Source organism: Lepus europaeus, chromosome 10 (genome assembly GCF_033115175.1).
Source record: "Lepus europaeus isolate LE1 chromosome 10, mLepTim1.pri, whole genome shotgun sequence".
In the NCBI taxonomy this organism is placed as follows: domain Eukaryota; kingdom Metazoa; phylum Chordata; class Mammalia; order Lagomorpha; family Leporidae; genus Lepus; species Lepus europaeus.
The window spans coordinates 114,317,665-114,330,507 of NC_084836.1; the positions used below are offsets into that span (position 1 = coordinate 114,317,665).

General features: G+C 43.8%; 1 protein-coding gene across 2 annotated transcripts in view; it reads left to right on the forward strand.

Moving 5' to 3' along the window:
- CSE1L (chromosome segregation 1 like) overlaps positions 1–12,843 on the forward strand; it is a 45,241-nt gene that overhangs the window by 22,245 nt on the left and 10,153 nt on the right. For both annotated transcript variants that reach the window (XM_062204328.1, XM_062204329.1), the window contains 11 exons: positions 561–662; positions 732–877; positions 1,193–1,283; positions 3,483–3,590; positions 5,243–5,335; positions 7,173–7,340; positions 7,449–7,578; positions 8,512–8,577; positions 8,936–9,138; positions 10,094–10,178; positions 11,303–11,364. In XM_062204328.1, the coding sequence (XP_062060312.1) occupies positions 561–662; positions 732–877; positions 1,193–1,283; positions 3,483–3,590; positions 5,243–5,335; positions 7,173–7,340; positions 7,449–7,578; positions 8,512–8,577; positions 8,936–9,138; positions 10,094–10,178; positions 11,303–11,364 (1,254 nt within the window). The remainder of the gene's footprint in view (positions 1–560; positions 663–731; positions 878–1,192; positions 1,284–3,482; positions 3,591–5,242; positions 5,336–7,172; positions 7,341–7,448; positions 7,579–8,511; positions 8,578–8,935; positions 9,139–10,093; positions 10,179–11,302; positions 11,365–12,843) is intronic.

A 12,843-nucleotide genomic window follows, 5' to 3' on the forward strand; every position in this document is an offset into this window, starting at 1 on the left:
TGGATTGAGGTCTTTGATCCTGATGTCAGCCTGGTCCAGTCTTGGCTGTTGTGGGCATTTAGGGAGCGAACCTGCAGATGGAAAAATCTCTGCCTTTCAAATAAAATAAATTACTAGGAATGGGAAAAATATCCAGGAAATATAATAAAAATAGTTTTGTGGTAGAGGCCTTTGTCTTTAATTAAACTTATTTCTAACTAACATGATTAAAGTTGTGGTAGAGGCCTTCCTAAGGTCAGAAAGAAAGCAAAAAAGAAGAAAGGGGGGCCCCTGTCTTGCTTGGGTTCCTGCTTGTTAGCACCAGCCGATGGTGTTAACTGGCTAAACAGCCTACAGCTCAGAATGTGTGTGGGGGACGTATGCCTGCACATGTGCAGTGTTGTATCAATTCCTGTGACCGCATGGGACATAATAGCCCATCAGATTATGCATGTAGTCATATAAGGAAGCAAGAACCATACATAAAACACTCCTCTTTGTTTGAGGCTCAGTCTTTTTGGATAGGACACGATGATTGATTTTAAGTTGCTAATTCACTGATGTTTGGCTCTTGCTCTTAGGTTGAAGATGAACCCAGCAAAATCTGTGAAGCGGATCGAGTGGCCATTAAAGCCAACATTGTGCACCTGATGCTTAGCAGCCCAGAGCAAATCCAGAAGCAGGTAATGTAGCCTTGCTCTTCAGGCAGGTTCCTTGGTGAGGCTCTCCTGATTTCTCTTCTCCTTTCCCAGTTAAGTGATGCTATCAGCATTATTGGCAGAGAAGATTTCCCTCAGAAGTGGCCTGACTTGTTGACGGAAATGGTGAATCGCTTTCAGAGTGGAGATTTCCATGTCATTAATGGAGTCCTGCGTACGGCACACTCGCTGTTTAAGAGGTACTGATGTACTGACGCCTGGTCTCACTTGTGTTTGCTCTATAACCAGTTACATTGTTGTGACTGGTGCTACTCCTGTGAATATGGTAATCTAGCATGCGCCTCTCGGCTCATTGTTCCTTTTCAATTTAGGATGTTTATTTCACCTTGCCTTCTCGCCTGTGAAGTGTATAGATTTGACAGCTTAATTCCTTTAAAAAAATTCCTTCCATTTTAAGTTTACAAAAGCCATTTAGTCACATATTCAGCGTCTAGTCTTAATGACCTGAAGTGATCCAGTAACGTTGTAAATCTGTTTTGCCTTTAATTTTCTAGATACCGCCATGAATTTAAGTCAAACGAGTTATGGACAGAAATTAAACTTGTCCTGGATGCTTTTGCTTTGCCGTTGACAAATCTGTTTAAGGTATGAAAAGACTTCGTGGCACAGGGCCTGTTTGCATGCATTTTAAGAGCACTGTCTGACAACTGCTTTGATGGTTGGTGTGGAGAGCGGCACTCTGCCTGGCTAGGTCGTGACCTCCCGTGTGTCATGGCAGTCTGACCTGCTGCTCTCCTTCTCTAGGAATATCACCTCTCTCACCCAGGTATCTGAGTATGTGTCTACAGCTGTGTTTGGGATTTCATTTATTAATTTATACGTTTAGTATCATTTTACAATGCACAGGCTGCTTTCCTAGACATACTTTTGGTCTTTGTGAGAATCCTGTAAAATTGAAAGAAATCTGCCATTAGCCCTTTTCCCCAGGTCAGGAGAGAAGGACAGTGGAAAAGAGCCAGCCTCCAGCTCAGTTGTACCAATTCCAGAAAAGTCATTTATTTTTTAAAAAGGAAAGTAGCATCATATCCAACAGTAAGGTGTACAGGGTTTTTCATGGTGAGGATACCTTAGCACATTTTTATTTTGAAGGATAAAATTGTACAAACTAAGATCGCGTTAAAGTACAGTGAACAAATGCTGTGGTGTCATGCCCATTGGATTATAACGGAAGCAGTTCTCTTGAGTTGGGCATGTTATTGAGAAATCCTAAATAGTCCCTAACTCTAGGAGACGGGAAGTCTTTTATGTAACAGGTAGACATAGTACTAGGACATTTTATGGGTTTTCTTATCTAATGCTCCGTATGATGTAGGCATTATTCCCATATTACAGTAAGAGTATTGCAACTTAGTAAAATCATTTACCTTTCTCAAAGTCACGCTTCTTATGCATAAGAGTCTGGGTTGTAAACAGATCTATCTGGCATTTAGGACCTGTGCTCGTGCCTCACTGTGCTGCCTTGTAGTTTTTTTTTTTTTTTTTTTTTTGACAGGCAGTTAGACAGTGAGAGAGAAACAGAGAGAAAGGTCTTCCTTCCGTTGGTTCATCCCCCAAATGGCCGCTACGGCCGGCGTGCTGCGCCAATCCGAAGCCAGGAGCCAGGTGCTTCCTCCTGGTCTCCCATGTGGGTGCAGGGCCCAAGCACTTGGGCCATCCTCCACTGCACTCCCAGGGCCACAGCAGAGAGCTGGCCTGGAAGAGGGACAACCGGGACAGAATCCGGCGTCCCGACCGGGACATGAGCCACGGCGCTGGCCCTTGTAGTACTTTTTAAAAATTTTACAGGGAGGGAGGGAATGTGAGAGAGAGAGAGAGATCGTGTACTGCCCCAAGTGGCTTCAATGGCTGGGGGTGGGGCCAGGCCAAAGCCAGGAGCCAAGAGATTCATCTGGGTCTCCCACATGAGTGCAGGGGCCTAAGGACTTGAGCTGTCTTCCATTGCTTTCCCAGGTGCATTAGCAGGGAGCTGGATTGGAAGTGGAGCAGCCAGGACTAGAACTGGTGCCTGCCTGTCTGGGATGCTAGTGTTGCAAGTGGTGGCTTAACCTTCTAGAGTGTCCCATCAAATACAGGAGATGTGCACAGTTTTATAGGTAAAGCTAGTTCTTGCAGTTAGAATAAAGAACAATCAGCAACAACCTAAATGCCTGGTGGCAGAGGAATTAATGAGGGTATTTAGAGACAGTTTTGTATCATGTGACTGTAAATAATCACATAGATGATTGGAAAGATAAAGCTCAGAGTGTTTATATTGGAATTTAGTGCTATTATGAGTAATATAAGGATGGTTTTTGGGGCCTGTGCTGTGGCATAGCATGTAAGGCTGCTGCCCATGGTGCTGATAGCCCACATGGCCACCGGTTCAAGTCCCCGCTGCTCCACTTCAGATCCAGCTCTCTGCTATGTCCTGGGAAAGCATCAGAAGATGGCCCAAGTCCTTGGGCCCCTGCACCTGTGTGGGAGACCCAGAAGAAGCTCTGGGCTCCTGGCTTTGGGTTGGTCCAGCTCCAGCTGTTGCAGCCATTTGGGAAGTGAACCAGCAGATGGAGGCGCTCTCTCTCTGTCTCTCCCCACCCCTGTCACTCTGCCTTTCAAACGAATAAATCTTTTTAAAAACATTTTTTTTTTTTTTCAGAATTTCTTAAATGACTTTATATTATCAATTCAAAGTCCAATTTTTGAGCAGAAATAGAAGTGGTCTTCATGTAGTACTAGCCTTTTTCCCCAGGTCAGCATGTTGGGCTTACCCTACACTGAAGTCATGTTCCTGTATTCCTTTCCAAGGCCACTATTGAACTTTGCAGCACCCATGCAAATGACGCCTCTGCCCTGAGGATTCTTTTTTCTTCCTTGATTCTGATCTCAAAGTTGTTTTACAGTTTAAACTTCCAGGTAAGTTGCATTTGATTTTTTTGCTTCTTTGACGTTCAGTAGACAGTTTTGCATTTGATAGAGACTTCCGTGTCTGCACCGATTTTCTGAAAGAAAAGGTTTTGTCTGACTCCCTCTATTATTTGTTCATGTTATCTACAGTGTTCTCACAGTGGTTCCTAGATAAACTGATGGATATTGCATAGGAAAACATTGTGTTTTTACATCCAGAAGTTAGAAAACCCCTTGTCCTAACTCCTTAGGAGAGTCCCCTGTACACTGTTTTCCTGAGGGCACTAAGACCTTCCTTTGTTTGCCTGGGTTTTGACATGGGGAGCTGTATTTTGATTGGGAGATCCTGACTAGCTTACACAAAAGGACTCTTAATGAGAGTCTATGGTGGAGACAGAAGGCTGAAGTACTGGACCAAAAGCAGTTTAGCAATCCATGGTGATTTGGAGGAAACACAGCTACGTGTTAGAGCAGGAGATGCCTGGACACCCTCTCCACTGATTCTTTCTACACAGACAGCTCTGTTTGCTGGTTCCCTCCAAGTGCCCACAGTGGTCAGAGCCAAGCCAAGCCAAGCCAAGGCCAAAGGTAGGAGTCAGGAACTCAGTCTGGATCTCCCGTAGCAGTAGCAGGAACCCATTACCTGGCCTGTGACTGCTGCCCGCAAGGGTCTGCATTAGGAGGAAGCTGGAGTCAGGAGCCAGAGGCAGATGTCAGACCCAGCCGATGCCATCCGGGACACAGGTGTCTTAACTGCACACCATCCTTTTCTCTGTCGGGAGAGCATTCCTCAAAGGGAAGCTAGGTTCTCTTAGGTAGAATAGACAATGAATTAGCTCAAAATGACAAGCCCCACTTCAGTGTTCAGCTGGATGAGATTGAGAAATTCTTAGCTAAACAAATCACTACTGTTTTTGCTTATTGCTTCTTTTGAATTCTTTGGGGAAGTCAGATGAAGCTGTTGAGAACTTGTCAGGCATTGCTAGGGAAGGGAGCATAACTTCATGGTAGGATGGCTTTCTCCTTGTTGAGATTAGTAACTAGAAAGATGGTGAGTTTGAGCTTGATCATCTTAAAATAAATGCAGTAGTTCAGAAAGGAAAGGAAAGGGCATTTAAGCTAAACTTTGTGAGGAAAAGGTTCATACAGTCTTGAAGGAATGAATAGATTCAGACTGGGGTGGAAAATTCAGGTAGCATCATTGATGCTGAAAGCAAATAGAGCCAGAAGCCAGAATGATTTGTTCAGCTGCCACCAAGCCAGGCAGAGAATGCGTGTTAGACTAGATAATGCTGTGATTGGTTTCGTGGACCTGAACCTGTGGGCATGTATTAAATGTTCAGTGTGCTAACTTATTAAATGGCTTATTTATTTATTTATTTATTTGAAAGGCAGAGCAAGCGGCAGGGTTGGGGGTAGATCTTCCTTCTGCTGGCTCCCTTCCCAGCCAATTCTGGGCCAGACTGAAGCCAGAAACTCCATCCTGGTCTCCCATGTGAATGGCAGAGGCCCAGATCCTTGGGCAAAAGCTGCATTGGGAAGTGGAGCAGCTGGGACTCCAGCCAGAGCCCTAGTACTGGATGCCAGTGTTGCAGGCGGTGGTCCCATGCCACAGCCATGGCACCACACTTAAAAAACTGAAGTCAGTATTTATTCTTTAGGATCTCCCAGAATTTTTTGAAGATAATATGGAAACTTGGATGAATAATTTTCATACCCTCTTGACACTGGACAACAAACTTCTACAAACTGATGTAAGTATTTAAAATGTTACAGTAGCCCTTTTTGTCCATTAGAAATCAGTTGGTTGCTGTTTGGGAACCCACTAGTCTTATATTATTAAAGATAAAATTCCATGAACGCAAATAGTATTTATTGTATATTCCACATTTGGTTGTGTCTAGGTTATAGAAGGTTACAGAATTATTTTTTTTTTTAAGTTATTTATTTCCTTCTACTTGAAAGGCAGAGTGACAGAGAAAGAAATAGAGTTCCACATAGTGGTTCACTCCCCAGGTGCCTGCGATAGCCATGGCTGCACCAGGCTGAAGTTAGGAGCCTTGAACTGCATCTGGGTCTCCCCACATCAGAATCAGAAGCAGTGGCTTCATCACTGGGACCATCATCTGCTTTCCTTTTTTTTTTTTTTAAGGTTTATTTGAAAGAGTTACAGACAGAGGTAGAGAGAGAGCGAGTGAGCAAGCGAGCAAGTGAGGTCTTCTATCTGCTGGTTTTTTTTCCCCAAATGGCTGCAACGACTGGAGCTGAGCCAGTTTGGAGCCAGGAGCTTCTTCTGAGTCTCCCACATGGTGCAGGAGTCCAAGGGCTTGGCCTTCCTCCACAGCTTTCCCAGGTGCATTAGCAGGAAGCTGGATAGGAAGTGGAGCAGCCAGGGCATGAACCGGTGCCCATATGGGATGCTGGTGCTGCAGACTAGGGCTTTAACCTGTTGCGCCACAGCACTGGCCCCACCACCATCTGCTCTCTGCCAGTATGCATTAACAGGAACCTGGATCAGAAGCAAAATAACCAGGCACTCTGGTATAATATATAGGCCTGCCAAGTGGCGGCTTAATGTGCTGTACCACACCGCCTGCCCTTGTAAACTTTTCTAGGAAAGGCCAGGCATTAATATTTTTAGCGTTGTGGACTGTGTGGTCTGTGTTATAGCTACCCACAGCAGCCATAGATAGTATTATAAATTGTATACATGGAAAACACATGCAAGTAGCCGGCTATGTTTCAGTAACATTTACTTATTTATTTATTTTTAACTTGGAAGGCAAGAGTTATAGAGAAAGAGGGAGAAACAGAGAAAGAGCAAGCTTCCATCCACTGGTTTACTACCCAAATGGCTGCAACAGCCAGGACTGGGCCAGATTGAAATCAGGAACCAGGTGGTTCTTCTAGGTCTCCCATGTGGATACAGGGGCCAAGCACTTAGGCCATCCTCTGCTGCTTTCCCAGTTCCATTAGAAGGGAGCTGGATCAGAATTGGAGCAGCCAGGGGTCAAACCCTGGTGCCCATATGGGATTCTGACACTGTAGGCGGCAACTTAGCCCACTGTGTGCCAGCGCCAGCCCCAGTAAGCTTTTCTTCTAAAAGTAGGCAAAAGGTTGAATTTGGTTTGCAGACCAAAGCTGACCTGCTGTTTTAGGTTGTTTAATGTCTTATAACTGAATTATTTGTGAGAATCCTATAGCATAACCTAATTTGGGTATTAATGGATTTGAAAAAGATAACCCTGTTGGCAGGCAGCAAGACGATCCAGAGAGGAACATGTGATACGGTCATTCAGGTTTCTGTAGCATGTACGGTCTTCCAGTCTCAACCAGAAGTATCTTCTCCTTTGTCAGCGAGACAAAAGGCTTTACTTAACTTGAAAACAGATGCCAAGATCTGTACATAGGAAGTATTTCGTCTTACTTACCTGGAAGACCTTGTCACTAGACTGATGGTGGCATAAGTGTAGCTTACAGTAATTGATTTGGGTTTAAATTTGAGAATCTCATTTGGAAACGATAGCTGCCACTCTTACTTATGGTAGCATTAGGTTCGTATGTTTGAGTTTTTCTGTTTTCTTTACTGAGGATGAAGAGGAAGCAGGCTTATTGGAACTCTTAAAATCCCAGATTTGTGATAATGCTGCACTCTATGCCCAAAAGTATGATGAAGAATTTCAGAGATACCTGCCTCGTTTTGTCACGGCCATCTGGAATTTGCTAGTTACAACAGGCCAGGAGGTTAAATATGACTTGGTAAGACGAGGTGGAGCCAAGTGGTTAAAAGACCTTCTGTCCCTTTCGTGAGAAATATAGTTGTTCAGTTTTGCTTCTAAAAATATTGTTCTGTGTGTTTTATTCCAGTTGGTAAGTAATGCAATTCAGTTTCTGGCTTCAGTTTGTGAGAGACCTCATTATAAGAATCTCTTTGAGGACCAGAACACGCTGACAAGTATCTGTGAGAAGGTCATTGTGCCTAACATGGAATTTAGAGGTAATTATGGCAAAGTATACAGGGTTTTCAGGCGAGTAAGGGCTCAGGCTTTTTTTTTTTAAAGTACATTAGTATAAAGTTGATAGGTATTGTGTTGCTTTTTGTAACATATTCAGTTAGGTTTTTTTATTGCTAAATGAAACAGCACATAGGCCTTTACTGCCTGTTCTCTAAACCGACACAGAGAATGTGGCATCTGTGAGAGTTGCTGAAATGAGCTTCATTGTGTACTGAGGGATTTTGTTTCTTTTTAAATAAAGGTGTTGAATAAAGACTTTAAAAATCCCATTATATTAAGAAGAAAGTGTCTAGATTCTCAATTTCAGTAAAGAACTTGGTTTTCTTTGATTTAGTATTCGACCAAGGCAAATTTGAAAGTAGAAGTGAGTGATAACTTTACAAGCTTGAAGCCCACTTAGTTTGTGTTTAAGGTTAAAACTGTCCTGAGAGCCTGTATTTGTGTATAGACCGACTGTCCCTCCATGAAGAGCAAGTGGTGAATGGGAAAATTGTGCTGTCAAGGCAGCCATTAGATCAGACTCTCTGATCATCAGTCTGGAACCAAATGAGTAAATTATGGACAGCACAGTGTGAGGGTCTGCTTTCATCAAACCACGTTCAAAGGAGAGATCTTTGTCACAATATTTTCCTTCCCAGTTTTCTGTTGTTGACATACTTCTATGAAATAATAGTGATTATAGTTAGATTGTTGGTTTTTAAAATGTTCTTTTACCTATCAAAAAGTGAATAGTCCTACATTGGTCCCCAACGCTTCCTTTCGAATGCTGGAGGTGGAGTGCAGTTGTGTCGCCTCGCAGCCCTGCCGCGTCATCCCCTGGGGTGCACTTGCTGCTGTCAAAGCGTTCTGCACCCTCAGCTGTGATGGCTGACTTGGCGTCTTGGGGTGATTTGAGATTTCGACTGTCTTTGCAGCTGCTGATGAAGAAGCATTTGAAGATAATTCTGAGGAGTACATAAGAAGAGATTTGGAAGGATCGGGTGTGTGTTTTGGTTTTCTGATTATTGGTCTCTTAGCCAGTCCTTTTTAAGGTGGTTCTCTCTGTAATAAATATAGGAAGGCGTGGGAGTTAATAAAGCGAATCATTCAGTTGGCTTTCATGAAATGTTTTTGTGATTTTTACATGTTAAAAAGCTACGCTTACATAAAACGTAGAAGTTGAATCATTTGTCTTGTATACTTTACATAATCCTGTCATTTTGTATTGTGGTGGGGGTGAAAGTTTTCATTATTTATATTGCTGATAAGTGTCAGGGGGCAATCTGTTCTCTTGTAGACTGACTGGGTTGGTTGGTTGGTGGAGGTTTCTCCTGTAATGCATTTCCTTTTGGTTTGTAGATATTGATACCAGACGCAGGGCTGCTTGTGATCTCGTACGAGGGTTATGCAAGTTTTTTGAGGGACCCGTGACAGGAATATTCTCTGGTTATGTTAATTCTATGCTTCAGGAATATGCAAAAAATCCATCTGTTAACTGGAAACACAAAGATGCAGCTATTTACCTGGTCACATCTTTGGCATCAAAAGCCCAAACACAGAAGGTAAATCTTTTCAATGTGGTTTTGTTTGTAAAACAGATATTGGTAACCACAGAAATCAAAAAGAAAACATAATCTCCAAAAACAGCTTTATGTTGGTAGGTTAAACATCTGAGTTTTTTTCAGGTTTTATTTTTTTTGAAAGCCAGAGTGACAGAGGAAGAAACAGAGACATCTTCTGTCCACTGATTCACTCCCCAAAAGGCTGCAGCAGCTGGGGCCAGGCCAGGAGACAGAAAGTCCATCTGATCTCCCCCGGGGTGGTGGGGTCCAAGCACTCGCACCGTTACCCACCCTTCTCCAGGCACGTTAGCAGAGAGGTAGATGGAAGCAGCAGGGTAGCTGGGACTTGAATTGTCTGAAGTAGCGACTTGACCCTCTGTGCCATGATCATTCCCCCAAACTTTTAAGCTTAAGAAGAAACTGAAGACTAAAATACTGGACAGAGGGTACTCTTGTTACACCTTGGCTACACTGGATTTAGAAAACATGATAAATTTAGCTGTTTTGAAATTTAGAGGTGTTTCGTTACTATCATGTGGCATAGCAGGTAAGGCACATTGTAGTACTGACATCCCATATGGGCTCTGGTTTGAGGTGCAGCTGCTCCACCCCAGTGCAGCTCCCTGCGAATACACCTGAGAAAGCAGTGGAAGATGACCCAAATCCTTGGGTCCCCATACCCACACAGGACACTTGAATGAAGCTCCTGGCTCCTGGCTTTGCTTTGACCCAGTCCTGGCCATTTGGTTAGTGAACCGGTAGAAGGAAGATCTCTGTCTCTCCTCTTTAACTCTGAATTTCAAATAAAATAAATGAAATTTTTTTTAAAGAAACCTTATACTTTATACAATTTGTGTTTGGAAATGTTCATCCTTATGTTTAGTGTGGTTCCTAAATTGGCTTAAATTTCTAATGTCAAATTATTATTTTACACTGTTACAAATTTGCTTTTCAGCATGGAATTACGCAAGCAAATGAACTTGTAAACTTGACTGAGTTCTTTGTAAATCACATCCTCCCTGATTTAAAATCAGCTAATGGTGAGTTTTGTGAATCATGCAACTCATTTGTATTGTTACACTGTGAAGTAATAATACAGCAGAAATCATAATGAGAGCTCTCTCATCATCAAACCCAAAAACTGGCTCCTGTCTATGTGAAATGGCTTTTAATAAAACAATGTTACTTAGTAGCAGAAAAATAGGAGTGAGTGAGATGAACTGAACTGGGCTCTGCTATCCTGTTCATGCAATTCTGCGTGGATTTCCTTTCCCATCTGAAAATTGAGCTCTTAAAAGTATATTTCAAAGTATTAGAAGCTGTTAAATATTACAGATAGTTATGAGAATGTGTTGACCTAGATTCAGATATATTTTCAGAAAACAGGAAATTTTACATGGACTCACAGGTAGAAGAAATATTATAATGAGCTTCCCAGTGGCCATCAGTCAGCGTCAAGTATTCCTGACAGTTGGCTGGTGCTGTGTCCCTTCCACGGGTGTATTTCCCACTCCCAGAGTGATGAAGCCAATTCCAGCTAGAAAAACATGGTCTCCATTCACAGCGGTTTCTGGGAATGCCGATGACAGGGTCATTGATTGGTGATCCAAATATGTTTCAGTTATGTGAGGAAAATGTGCTGATTTGTCACAAAACTTTTTTTTTTGACAGAGTGGATAGTGAGAGAGACAGAGAAAGGTCTTCCTTTTTGCCGTTGGTTCACCCTTCAGTGGCCGCTGCGGCCAGCGCATTGCGCTGATCCGAAGCCAGGAGCCAGGTGTTTCTCCTGGTCTCCCATGCGGGTGCAGGGCCCAAGGACTTGGGCCATCCTGCACTGCCTTCCCGGGCCATAGCAGAGAACTGGCCTGGAAGAGGGGCAACCGGGATAGAATCTGGTGCCCCAACCGGGACTAGAACCCAGTGTGCCAGCGCCGCAAGGTGGAGGATTAGCCTGTTAAGCCACGGCGCCAGCCGTCACAAAACTTTTAAAGGGGAAAAATTAAAGTCCTACAAGAATTAGTGGCTACAGAGTAGATCGCTAGATAATTAACTGCTTTAATTCCTTGACATTTTTGTTACCATTTAATTGGTAATATTGTCACTAATTTGGGGTTAACTCTTCTTAGCACTTAAGTAACTGTAACTTTTTAAATTTTTTTAATAGTGAATGAGTTTCCTGTCCTTAAAGCTGATGGTATCAAATACATTATGATTTTTAGGAATCAAGTAAGTAGCTTTTTTATGTGTTGTGCCGCTTCAGAAATTTATTACATATCAGCTTCTTCCTATGCCATTGCATTGATCATTCTTTCCTAACAAAACTAACACTGTTTAATTTAAGATTTCTTACCAGACTTCATTTTCCTCAGTTATCTTAAAAGTTTTTTTTTTTTTAAAGGAGAACCAAAGCATTATACAAATGTCCATGTGTTGTTTATCATTGATTATGTCAAGACTCTTATTTATGGCAGAGAGGTCTTTCTCGTACCTCCTACCTTTTTTTTTTTTTTTTTTTTTTTTTAAGATTTATTTATTTATTTGAAAGTCAGAGTTAGAGAGAGGTGGAGACAGAGAGAGGTCTTCCATCCATTGGTTCACTCCCCAGATGACCACAATGGCCAGAGCTGTACCGATCCGAAACCAGGAGCCTCCTCCAGGTCTCCCACATGGGTGCAGGGGTCCAAAGACTTAGCCCATCTACTGCTTTTCCAGGCCATAGCAGAAAGCTGGATCAGAAGAGGAGCAGCCGGGACACGAACCGGCGCCCATATGGGATGCCAGTGCTTCAGGCCAGGACTTTAACCCTCTGTGCCACAGCACTGGCCCCTCATACCTTTCATTTTAAAAAATCATTTATTTTTTGAGACTTACTTATTTGACGGGCAGAGTTACACAGAGAGAGATCTTCCATCTGCTGGTTCACTTCCCAAATGGCCACAATGGCAAAAGCTGGCCAGGCTGAAGCCAGGAGCTTCTTGCAAGTGTCCCACGTGGGTGGTGGGGTTCCAAGCACTTGGGCCATCTTCTGCTGCTTTCCCAGGCGCATTAGCAAGGTGCTGGATTGGAAGTAGAGCAGCTGGGACTTGAACCAGTACCCATACTGGATTCCACAACTCTGGCCCCCTTCATATCTTTCTTTTTTTTTTTTTTTTTTTTTTTTTTTTGACAGGCAGAGTGGACAGTGAGAGAGAGAGACAGAGAGAAAGGTCTTCCTTTGCCGTTGGTTCACCCTCCAATGGCCGCCGCGGCTGGCGTGCTGCGGCCGGCGCACCACGCTGATCCGATGGCAGGAGCCAGGTGCTTCTCCTGGTCTCCCATGGGGTGCAGGGCCCAAAGACTTGGGCCATCCTCCACTGCACTCCCTGGCCACAGCAGAGAGCTGGCCTGGAAGAGGGGCAACCGGGACAGGATCGGTGCCCCGACCGGGACTAGAACCCGGTGTGCCGGCGCCGCAAGGCGGAGGATTAGCCTGTTGAGCCACGGCGCTGGCCTGAGCCGCTTTCTTAAGCCTGTTATTTAGCCCAGAGAAACCAACCAAGCTATCTTGGACAATTCCCTGCATTGTGGGGCTGACACAGTGGCATAGCAGGTAAAGCCACCGCCTGCAGTGCCGGCATTCCTTATGGGCGCCGGTTCAAGACCTGGCTGCTTCACTTCTGATACAGCTCTCTGCTATGGCCTGGGAAAGCAGTGGAAGATGGCCCA